Here is a 12,245-nt window from a genome sequence, read left to right on the forward strand (position 1 = left end):
GCTCCTTTCTTCTTGTTCCTTACTACTGTATCAATGTTTAACATGAATCAACTCAGAGACAAGAGTCCACCAGCAGGTTTTCAAAATCCATAAGTGATTCCCTCCATCTGTTTTTGTCCTCGTTTTTCTTCATTTTGTCCTTTCTTCAGACTGCGTTCCTTATGAGAAAAAATTGATGTAAAAAGTTGGAACGGATTAAAATTCATGATTTTGATAAAAGGAGTACTTGCTATTCACTTTCTCACTAGTAAAGTATTTATTTAGCTAAGGTGGCTGAAAACTTATAAAAAACTATATACAATAAAAAAATTGTTAACATATTTGCAAAAATGTTTCTTTGTGTCCCAAGTGGTGGTGGTGTTTGCCCTGTTTAACATTTTTAGAGATACCTAATATTTTCTTTGTGTTTTAAGTTCTGCGTGCCAGCTTTGCAAGCGTTTTTTGTATGCTGGCATTAACCTAACTCTCATCAGTAAGTTTTATAAAGGAAGCAGTTTCAAATCAGATAAATCACAATTTTTTGCAAATCAGGACTTGGCAGAGGAAGAAATGTAACCTTTCCCCTCTTAGATATCATAAAGTAGTAGACAGACATTGCGTTTTAGTGTAGGATTAAATACTTGCTCTGACTGTTGTCCTCCCAGATAATCAAACCTACCCACCAGATTGTGTTTGGAAGCGGTTACTAATGCAGTATGCTTTGTTTTTGCTGTTTAGAAAGATGACTGAAAGTTTCAAGATGAGATAATGAGTCATAATCTTCAGCTGCTATTTGCTTTCGTGATTGACTTTTATTCTTCCTATATTCCTTTTAGTCACCCTGGGAATCACTGAAGCCATTTAATACCAGAATCTTTGCTGAGATTCCTGTTGCAGCAATGGACTTGGATAAATCATCTGTTTGGGGATCTCTGAAACAGAAAACTAGGCCTTTCCTACAAAACTTGAGCGTGAAGAAGACAAGGAGAAGGTCTAGCAAAATGGTGGAGAGGAAGCAAAGGCACTCCTTGGACCGGCGCCTCAGCGTGTCTGTGCCTGACATGCTGAAGGTAGAGTCTCTCGTGGAAGAAGAGATGACCTACTCGAGCACTCAGGTGCTGTCTGCGTACTCCCCTGGCGATCTTCCCAGCTCCCTTGTGTCTCTGAAGGGCAGAAGCGCTTCCCTGCGGCAGGCGGGAGAGGACTGGCAGTGGAAGCGGCAGGAGTCGGTGCGCACAGTTAGCGTGGCTGAATCGGAAACGCAAGTCGTGCGTGGCTGCGAGGCCACGCGGAAATCCAGCAGTGACTTCTTCCAGCTGCTGCAGAGAGCCCGTCTGAGCAGCGACCTGACCGAAGAGATGGCTGAGGTAGGTGGCTTTTGTCTTGGCCAGGCGCTGAATAGCCGTCTTGGGCTTGCCGCACTACTCGGACTGGGTTATGGAGGGATGGAGGAGAGGTTCCTACTCAAGGAATGAATAAGGGGAAAAAATGAACATAAACCAAATGTGACGTATACATTCTTGGAGCCTACTTCTGACCTTCTTTCTGTTGATCTGCAGCTACAAAATGCTCCTTTGTAGTTCACACTCCAATTTCTTATTTTGTCAAGATGATGACGCCTCTGATTTTTTCAGTGTTGTTGAAATTGCTCACTTAAGTCAAATGCAGCTGCAGTCCTCTGAGCTCTGAAATATGCTGCTGTCTGATACATTTGCTGTAGGTTAAGAAAGCTTACCAGGATTGTCATAACAAAATCAACTTACCTTCCACCCCCTCAAGCTGAAGACAAGAGGTGAAAGAAAGGGTGAATAAGGTGAACTCTGTACCTGGAATTAACACAAATGAACATGTGATGGAGCGCACTGAACTTGTAGCATCATGTCCCAGGATGTCCTGTGGGTTTGCATTGTAATTAATTGGAGGAGATGCAAAACCAAAATGTTCCCTCTGCGTTTCCTGTCTTATCCCTCCTTCTTCCCTCTCCCCCTGCCTCTTTGGCTGGTATTTCTGTAGCTGGATATAGTGCCGCAGGCACATCAGGGTCCGAGTCCGACATGCTTCAATTTGGAGTTGCACAATGGCTTTATAATATAGGCAGAAGGTCAGAATTGTGGCTGCTTTGAAGCATTGTAGGCAAAATGTGATGTTTCATTTTTTTTGTGGAAACGTATCTTTTTGTGTTGAGTTTTCAACAGGAAAAAGGTTAAATTTTGTATTTGCTTTGAGGCCATCTTCCCATAGCCTAGGTGCTGCAGTTATGGTAGCCTTCCTTAGTCATCTGAGATGCAAAAAAGTAACATAGATATTTCAATTTAATCCCTTTCTTTGGGAGTAGTGATTTTGCAGGTCAGTCAGCTTTTCTAAACTCTGTTTAAGATTATGTTCAGTGCTACTGTGGTTTTAAGTGAAGGTGGTATTTGGCGAGGATGCTGTCACATACTTTGTGACCACTGTGGGATTCAGAATCTGAAGTGAATTGTTAGTCCATGTTAAAGTTCTGTAACGTTAATTTTTAGCCTATTCAAAGACATTGTTTTGTCATGGGAAATATTTACAAGGTTGAATATCTTTTTTTAACTGTTACCAACTCTTGCTTTTGTGATATGACTCAATATCTGAAAGTTTTGTAGATGAGAGAGACTGGTACTTCCATAGGAACTGTTACTCTGGACCCAGCAGATCTCTCAAGTTCTTCTTTTCATGAGATAAATCCTATAGTCTTGTTAGTGTATGTGCTTACCTTTTTGTGGCCCACCTCCCACTAACTGTTTAACCAGTTAGCTAACTTCAACCCAGTGTGGCAAAGGAGAAAGTCTCAAAGTTGATTTCTTATAACTATCTAAAAGTAAGCAATTTCAGGAAGGAAAAATGGCAATGACAGCTAACCCAGTATATAAGAGGTGCAAAACTACATGAGACATAGGTTCAGTTATTATTTTCTCATAAATCGTTCATTAAACTTGTTTGTGGAAAGTGTATGTAAGAAAGCAAAGCCCTTTATCTTCTTATGTCTATCATTGTCATGTCGTGTCCCTTCTGCTCCATGAGGCTGACTGGAGAGTGGCTGTATTTAGGCTCAGCTGTTACAGTGACTTAAAAAAAAGCAATAATGATGTAAACCAAATCTAAACAGCTAAACTGAGTCTGCAGCAGCCCCAGCATCCTGCAGAATGTGAAGGTAGGACATGGCCTGTGCTCCATCCCTGATTTGCTGTAAAACCATTATCTCATTGCAATGTATGCTCATAAGGGTGTGCTGCTGTTGGGATCTGTGCTTTCTCTTGCTCCTGAAGGTAGTGGCCTGCAGGCCCCAGATGGTGCATGAGCCCTCTGGGGTGGTGGGCTTTGCTCCGAGGATGTAAGGAGCAAGATAATCTTCTGATTTATGCCCAACTTCTCTATTGTCTCTTTTCCTGAGGAGCTGTTCTTTCTGATTATAAAACTCCTTGTTCTGCATCTCAAAGATTTGTGTATTCTTAACAAAGTGGTATCAGCATATATTTTTAGAATAAACTTTGTCCATCTGCTAGTTTTCTTTAAAACTCCTCTTAAATGAGAGAATCTTCCTGGATATTGCTTGAATGCAAAAGTTGTGCCTGCAAAAACAGAGCTACAGTCACTAGTGGCAGACATTCAGAATAACCTTAATCTGTTAGGATAATGGGATGCCCAGGAAACCTAATCTTTCAGTTGAAATCCAAAATTATTCCCCCTGTTTCTAATTACACTGCATGCGTTATGCCAGGGTCAGCACACTGGTATTGATCCCATTGCTGTTTCGCAAGTGTCCCTCCCTTGCAAACGTGTGAAACTCCACAGTTGGAGATGCTGTTTCGCTGCTGGTCCCACTGCCAAGAGTGCTGACTCCCCATCTCTGGGATGCTCCCCTGAGTGACAAATTCTGAGTCTGACCAAATAAGCAGAAGGAATCTGATGAGATTTTAATAACCTCCCTGCTTTGCTAATATGTGGTACTGACTGACCAGTGCCTGCTCCCGGTCTGTTGGGGTGCAAAGTATCAGACTTTTAGTCAAGGACAAGTCACTTCCAGTTTAGAGACGCTAATTTTTAAACACATTGGCTTGCACTTGTTTGAGCATACCATTATTCAGATGGCTACATAAGTAGCTAAAATGCCATAATTATCACTTCGTTTATGTGCTTGAATTTTACTCAGAAGTTGTAGCTACTCAAGTTAATCTGTATACAGTAGGCTGGAAACAATGAACGTGTTTTTAGGAGTTTGCTTCTAAGTTGTTTAATTTGTATCGGTTCACTTCTACTGTTGTAGATCAGCAGTTATAACCTAAAATGTACAGAGCATCAAGATTAACCCAAAATTTCACCTTTGGCATTGGGCAAACTAAGTGCTTTAGCAGAACGTAGTGCCTGTATATTCTCTTGGAGCTTAACTCTAAGAAAGTAAGTTTCTTTCCAACTCATAACAGTCTGAATTTGGCTCATTTTCTGCAGCATTTATCTTTCCCAAAGTGTGTCTTTGTGTATGTTTGTGCATATAAATCATTTAACATTTACTTTCATAACAAATCATCCCACTAGGTGAATGTCCTACCTTTCCTCCGGTAATCTGCCTCCAATTACAACTTCTAAATGCAGCAGAGATCTTTCTAAACAATATGCAGCAGAGTGGAGCAAATGAAGATAGAAATAGTTAAGGAATAATGAATAAATAAATAAATGAAGTACTTTATAAATAAATAAATAAAGTTCAATTCAGTGAAAACCTCAGTGCTTGGTTTTTTTCTTATACTTCATTGAACAGCCACAAAATCTGTACTCTGTGCCCCTCAGATGGGGACAGTTTATTGCAGCAGTTATTGGTCTCCTAATACTACTGGGTAGGGTTGCTGTAGAGAGCGTGACAAATACTTACAACGTTCTCCTGTAACCATGAGCGTCATTCACTGATCAGTGAGGTTAATCAGAAGGAAGACAGATCCCTGGAACAAAACAAATTAAAAAAAGAAGACGTAGGTTGAGTTTTTTTCCCCCCGAATTGCTTGTTATATGCCACCTACTCATTTCCTGATTTTCACTGGTCACCCAGTATCATGAGATACTTTCCGAGCCACATGCATGAGCTCAGTGTGGGGTTGTGGTTTCTACAGTCTTCTGAAACACCAGCACGGAGCTGCTAGTACCCAGAACTCACTATCTTCAGTGAAGGCTCTCGCCACATGTACCAGGGCAGGCTCAACTTTAACATATTTGTCTGTTGGTCTGTTATGACGACGTGCCACTTTCCAATGCTGAAAAGGGTCATTTTTCCTTTTTTCATTTTCATTTGCTAAGAAATTTACTTTATCTTTGTTCTATTGCAGTTGAGCTAGACAACCTTGAAAGGTGAAGGAATAACTAGGTTGCCATTTAACCCCTGGCCCATTTGCTTAGGCTTATTGCAGGGGACACCGTTAATGCCACTTTTTGCAGTTGCTTTTGGTGCATGGTCATTTATCATCGATGAAGTGCAGTAAGGCCGGTCATTCACGTTCCTAGTAACAAGGTGCTATGAGTCAGTAGCAAACCCAAGCCTCATCCCCTTGCTGATGCACTCTGTGCCTTTGTGTTTTTAATCATTCCTTCACAGAAAACAAGGGGAGGTAGAGGTTGGAAACCCTGTCAGGAGGAACATTTGATTTTTTAAAATTTTTTTATAGAAGCGTAATTATATAAAATCATATATGTGGTATATATATTTTATATCTAAAATGTGTGTGGTTTTGTGCATATATATGTGTGTAAATATATATTTCACATATGTGTTATTTAATTTTTTTTATAGAGCAGTGGGTGGAGTGTGGCTTGATGCCGACTAGGCATCTGCTACCCGAGCAGAGCGACAAGTGCCGGAGGGCAGCTTCTGCCTTTTGAGGATCACGTCCTTCAGCATCTTTCTGTAGTTAAGGCATTTTAGAAAAGGATAGTGTTGCGTCCTATTTAGGGGAGGAATTTCAGAGAAGTATCTGGGGTAAGAATAGTACTGATTGCTTAGTGTAAGGATAACGGCTCAGACGCTGTTAGTGTTCGTGATTTTAAGGGAAGCGCTCCTTGTGTGGGGTTTGGCCCCATACATCTCTTCAGTCTGAATTTTTCATTTAAACATGAGGTCCTTTTAATGGTGAACTTCACTCTGTCTTGTTCTAGTTTCTTACTGGGTCCTTGGTCTTAAATAATTTGAGTGCAATGAGTTCTGCCTTGAGTTCTGCTGAGTTACTGGAATGAGTTGCTTAAGCAGAAAGAAATTTGGATCCAAAAACATAGCCAGATTTTGTGAAAATGTTCATAATTCCTTTGATTTTTTTCAATCGGCTCTAACACTTGTTTTGCTTTTGAAAGGATCAGGTCCCACAGCCACAGATACATTTGGGACCACGACTCGGTGTGTGTGGCCCCATTTGCTTCTATTTAAGTGCAGAAACTTCAGTGTAGTTAGGCAGCACCAAGATTTCAGGACCATATTTTCAGCTAGACTTTTATCTCTGTTCAGTGATCTCATTGCAATTAGCTACTAGAATATTAGCAATTTACGTTATATAGAGAATAAATGAAAGAACAAACTTTTATTTAAAAGTCTTTGTTCAAACTCTATCTATATTATGCAAGTAAAAAAAAGGAATAAAGATAACTTTGAGGGTAGGATTTTTTGTGATAAATGATATAAAGGTAGTAGAGAGAATACTTTTTCAAATATGATTGTGTTCTTCAATAGAGTTCTTTGATTCTGTGTTTATGCAATGTAAAACAAGCTGTAAAGGGAAACTATTATCAATGGCAATGATTGTGCCTGAAGGAGATTCTTCTGAAGCTAGAGACTACTAAAAACACTGTTTAATGCACACAAGTGAGATTTTATGCATACTAGTCAGGAAATTCAAAGTTAGGGTTCCCCCAGCAGCTGTAACTCAGCTGTGTTGTGTGAGGAATTTCTTCTGTTGCTCTGTATGATAATTTTTTCTGCTTTTAATGTGTTTTTGCAAGGTGTCCAAGTTACAACTGCTGTGGGAACCGTAATGTAAAATTTCACTTGCAAGACAGAATATTTAACTTGCAATGCTGAATTACTGTACTTCCTGAAATGTAATATATATGTATTTTGGGGGAGTAGGAGAAGAATGATTACACAAAAGCTTATGTTTATTTATTTCAGCACATCAGTACCTACAGAATTTAAGATCTCTGATATAGAACTTGGTCCTTTTGTTTTATGTTTGTGTAGTGCTCAACGCGATGCAGCTCTCATCTGAGGCCTTTGGATGTAACCACATTGCATATCATAACATTTTCACATGGAGATCAAATTCCATCTTATGTGCGTTTCTGAAGAGTGAGGTGGTTATTCTTAGCATAAATCTGTGTACTTGAATGGCCTGTAGTTACCCTGCATTAGACCAGAAGAGTTTCCCATGCGCGTAGGTCCTCTTCAGCGAAATGATGATCGTAGAACTGTCCAGGCAATCAAAATAACACCAGAGGTGTCCTGAGTGATGAATCTCTTCCGTGTGTCCAGACAGTCTAGACTCTGTGCCCCTGTAGCCTTGGGATTTTGGATGAGTCAGTATTTAGGAAGATATTTTTGACTTCCTCTTCTGTGCTGAGAAGGTCTAGATTAGAATGGTTTGGACCCTCCAGTTACTACAGAAAATGGTAACCTACATGTCCAGCATCTTTTTTCCCTTTCCCTTTGACCAACTGCTTCTATTTTTTTCTCAGTTTGCCTAAGGTGTTTTATCCTCTTATGAGGTTATATACATTATGAGGTTGTTCTGAATTTGAATATAAATAGCTGAGTTACTGGGACATAACATACTCGAAAATGGTAGTGTGAAGTCTTCCCTTCTCTTGCAACCAAAGGCTTAGAGAATTCAAAACTGAAATGCACATTGGGATTTGGCAAAGAATTTCTCTTGAAACTTGCCTTTTGGGTGATGAAGGAGAAAATGCACTCGGGTGAGAGTGCTTCCTGCTCTCTGACCTCAGCATATTGCTGCTGCTGCTGCCACTCCTGGAATTTTCATTTCATCTTAGTGAAGGAACTTGCAGATTCATCAAATAAAATTTTGCCCAGGAATACAGGCATTGCAGCAGAGACTGATAATTCCCCAACTCCAACGACCCTGAGGCACTAGGAGAGTTTGTGTGAGGGACTTTCAGTGCCGAAAGCACAGGCCTCCATGGTGGAGAAGACTGGGTTAATTCCAATGCCTGGGAGCAGGCACTTATTTTGTAGATCAGACTCAGGAGAATAAGTGCAGTCACTGTAAAACAGGAAAAAGAAATTTCTAGCTGAATTCCAGGAGGGGAAGTTTCTGTAAGCAGAAGTATAATTATTTTTTAAACAAATTTTTAGCATCTCTCTGTTCCTACCCTCAAGCAATTTCACCAGTTACCATGCCTATGAGTATTTGCTTGGCTGAGGAATCCCAGTATTGCCGTTGTCTGATGCTTTGTATTTTTTTTTTTGATAGTACCCATGTGGAGGAATGGATCTAGACTCTTCCATGTCATCTCAAAGTTTTGATGATCAGATGGTAAGTCCTTTTATTTTAAGGCATTTTGAAACTTGATCAGATTCTTTGTGGGAAGCACAATTAACTTTAGGTTCAGGGTCTTTGCTTGCATGCCTTTTGCTTACAAATATAAAAACCCAGCAGGTGAAACAACCTTCTGCAGATTTTTCCAGTGTGGTATTTTTGGGGTGTTTTTGCAGTAGAGTCAGACAGTTGCTAATGCTTTAAATGGACTAGTATGTTCTGCATTTTTTTCAAGGTATTTTATCATTTGTGTGTTGCACTGGTAACTGATGAAGGCACCAGCATAAATACTGAGTTAGTGGCCCAGGAACAAATGGGATTAAAATAAAGACTACAAATACCTTAACATGGAAATAAGGTTTAAAAAACAGACCACTAAAATCCAGTCTTGGTCCACTGTAAAAGGGCATTTGCAGTTTTGAAACATGGCTGTCTCATGTAAAGCTCATTTGACTATTCTGGATTAATTTATCTACCTTTGCCTTTTGATAGCCTCCTCCTTAAGTGTTGTCTAGAGGTCCTTTACACTGAACATACCACCTGGATGGTGATGAAGAGGTGTATAATCCTGGCAGCATCTATGGGGAAGAAGAATGCTATCGAGTTTGCTACTGCAAAACTCATAACTAGCATTGCCCACTGTTGCTTTTTTCTTTTAGAACTGTATAAAGAAATATTGTGCTCTATAGCTGTATGAAATGTGTATTTCCTCATGAGATCATCATCAGATGAATACAGATGAATAAGAAAGAAGCAGCTAGAAAAAAAAAAATTGCAGTCAGTGGATAGGATGTGAAAATCCTGTCCATGCCTTTATGATTTTTAGTATTACTAATCACGTGCAGGGATAAACCTTCTTGTGTTACCCTTTGCTTTGTGAATATATCTGACAATGATATTAGTTTATTTGCATAATGAAACAAGCCTTGGAAAAACACCTTTCCTTCTTGGTCTGCTGGGTGCTCTGTTAAAGGTTTCCCTAGCGAAAGATGAGACGGTGGGGTCTGCGAATTTTGCTGCTGCAAGACTAAGAAGACACCTGCTTCTGGTGTGATGCGTCTGCTGTGCGAGACCCGAACCGGTGACTGATTTCTTTGTTCTCCCCAGGCTCTTGAGGAAGGAAATGACTGTTTGAGTAACCTGCCGAGCCCCTTCGCTTACCTACTGACGATCCACCTGAAAGAAGGCCGGAACTTGGTTATCAGGGACCGCTGCGGTGAGCCACGCCTTGCCGTTTTCTCTTAAAATGCACAATTTTGCTTTCGCTTACTGCAGTTTGGCAGCAGCTTGGGCCACCGGCTTCTTCGTTACCTCTGGGGCACCTTTATGACTTGCACCCGTCCTCCGGCTTGCAGGTCAGAGCACTCAGCGACGGGGTTTATCCCCCTTAGGTGCGCAGGGGAGGGAGCTGCTGTTTGCGTGCTGCTCCCCTCTTCTGACTGCGCGCTTGTAGACCGCCACCTTGACTGCACTTACTGCGTGTATCTGTCCAAGAACTGCAGAGTCATTTCTTGTCTGAGAAATTCTAACCTAGCTGAGAGCAAAGCCAAACAATGTTTTGAAATTGCTTAAACGGAGCAGCTGCTGAGAGCGGTTYTGGGGTTAGCTGCAAAGGTCCTAATAAACGGGAAGCTGTGGGGGAGGAGATAAAAGCCAGCACTCCCGTCTCAACCTGAAAGACAGTTCAGCAAGGACGCGATTTAAAAAAATAGCAAATGATGCATTAAACTAAGTTTAAAAAATATATATATATATTTGGAGAATTCCTGGGAAAATTGGAATTTCAGTCCCTCCCACCAAGCCGATCCTATTAGAGACCGAGGACGTGTTATGTGCTGTCRTGCGGAGCTGTCTGGGGGATAGCCTAAGCCTGCCAAAATTGGTTTTGGAGAGGTGGGGACTGTGTGAAAGTGCCTGCTGTTAGTCTGGCTGTCCTTCAGTCTGTCACAGGCAGAGAGTAAAACCRCTTATAAATAGCCGGTTGCTAGTTTCTCTGCTTGGTGCTGGGGAATGGATAATCCTGCCAGCAGCTCTGAAGAGGCTTGGTGAAGCAATTGCTTCTGCCAGAGCTATGAGATCTTCCATCTGCACCTTCCTCGTAGCTCTTCCAGATATCCAACGTTGGTCTGATGCGTATTTCTTTCTGTGTGCAGAAAAGTTTCTAGATACTTTTACATTGCAACTATATATGAGCAGTTCCTGTCTTTTGAGATGAAGCAGTAAGGCTTATTCGTACAGGTTTCATGAAAATAAGTTTGAATGGCCTTAGAGGCCTGTAAAGGTATGCATGTAAAGGGGCTGGGATAGATTTGGAAACCTTCTCGCACTGGCTGCTGGTTTGCTGTTGGGATTTTTCCTRTTATCTCAGTTAATTTTTCCATGCTGGTTTTCTTTCATGTTTTCACCAAGCAGTAGCTCTTGATTGAGCGTATATTACTTTTTCCTTGGAGCTTCCAGCTTTTGGAAGGAGTGAGTGAATACTTAGATTAAGATCTTCACTCTTTGAACAGAGGYGTGTTGCTTCCTGACAGCGTAGCAGTTTGTTGGATTTACTAGCAAGCTATACAAGCCAGGACACGTCCCGCCACTTCTTTGGAAAAGATGCTATAAATGAGCAATTCCGGCACGGCAATATTTCTAAAGAAGAGAGGCGGCGTTGTTTGTTCTAAGCTGTGTTCTTTTGCGTTAGAAAGCAAGTGCTTGCCTTAAGCCTCGTACAATGCAGTGCAGTATGATGTAAAACAGCATCAAGGTGATCAAGGGGAAAAAGCATTTTGGCAGGTCTCTGCCGCTTTCTGTGGCAAACGACTGCGCCTTTAGAAAACGGAGTATGTGAAGTGGTGCATCATCCAGTTAAATTCCTGCTTTTCTTATTTTTTTTGCCCGCAGTAGAGCAAAAGAAGTAGTGACTGTCTTCCAGTCACTGTCACGTTGCTGCGGTGACCCCCCCGAGAAGAGCATGCCGGAGATGCTCAGATTCACATCTGCATAGACGTCTGTTGTCATACTGCTTGGTTACGTGCTTATCTCTGCGAGACACTTCGTTGGGTCTAACCTGCGGCCACTCTGGCTCTTGCAACACGCTTTTAGAAGCGGGAAGTTGTCAGCTTCATTCTCTGCAACGTGAGAAAACCTCAGAGCAAACCTGTAGGCCAGGAGAACGACGCGACTTGCCRCCTTCTCCTCTCCCCTGCGACGCCAGACGCTGCCAGGCTGAGAAGGAGGCGTCGTGCCAGGGTGCCGGCAGCCGGCTGTGCCCGCGCTTTCGTGTCCGTGCGGTGGTGGGGCGTGGGGCTGGTGCCCCATGGGGCTAGCGGTGCTAGCCTGAGTCCCCAGAGCTGGCACACTAGTCCTGCCGCGCACTAGTGAGGTTACTGCTTCTGCTTTCGCAGGCGACTAAGCGCAGCAGCCTGCCCCGATAACTTCGATACAGCAGCAACGTGTTGTCTGCAGTTGGCGTAGCCCGAGAGTTTGACTGAGTGCCAGGTCGTGCTCGTTCACGTTTTGGGAACAGGAAGCCTCCAGAGCTAACCAAGCAATGCTGTTTGCAAAACAGCTGGGGTGAGGCTTTCAGAACCCTCTTTCCTTAATTCATGGCATATATTTTTGTGTGCAATAGGGTCCCTGAGCTCTGTAGTTCTTCCAGTAGGTATAAGGCTAAGTTGCAGGTCATGTTTCATGTGTGTGTTGGAGTTATAAAGTTCCTCTGGTCAG

At 42.0% G+C, this 12,245-nt stretch overlaps 1 protein-coding gene across 2 annotated transcripts in view; it reads left to right on the plus strand.

Moving 5' to 3' along the window:
• Positions 1-12,245, plus strand: part of MCTP2 (multiple C2 and transmembrane domain containing 2) — a 125,328-nt gene that overhangs the window by 16,886 nt on the left and 96,197 nt on the right. For both annotated transcript variants that reach the window (XM_026074904.1, XM_026074894.1), the window contains exons 3-5: positions 816-1,346; positions 8,466-8,528; positions 9,639-9,747. In XM_026074904.1, the coding sequence (XP_025930689.1) occupies positions 879-1,346; positions 8,466-8,528; positions 9,639-9,747 (640 nt within the window). In that variant the 5' untranslated portion in view covers positions 816-878. The remainder of the gene's footprint in view (positions 1-815; positions 1,347-8,465; positions 8,529-9,638; positions 9,748-12,245) is intronic.

The sequence above is a fragment of the Apteryx rowi genome, unplaced genomic scaffold (genome assembly GCF_003343035.1).
Source record: "Apteryx rowi isolate R43461 unplaced genomic scaffold, aptRow1 scaffold_11, whole genome shotgun sequence".
Taxonomy (NCBI): Eukaryota; Metazoa; Chordata; class Aves; order Apterygiformes; family Apterygidae; genus Apteryx; species Apteryx rowi.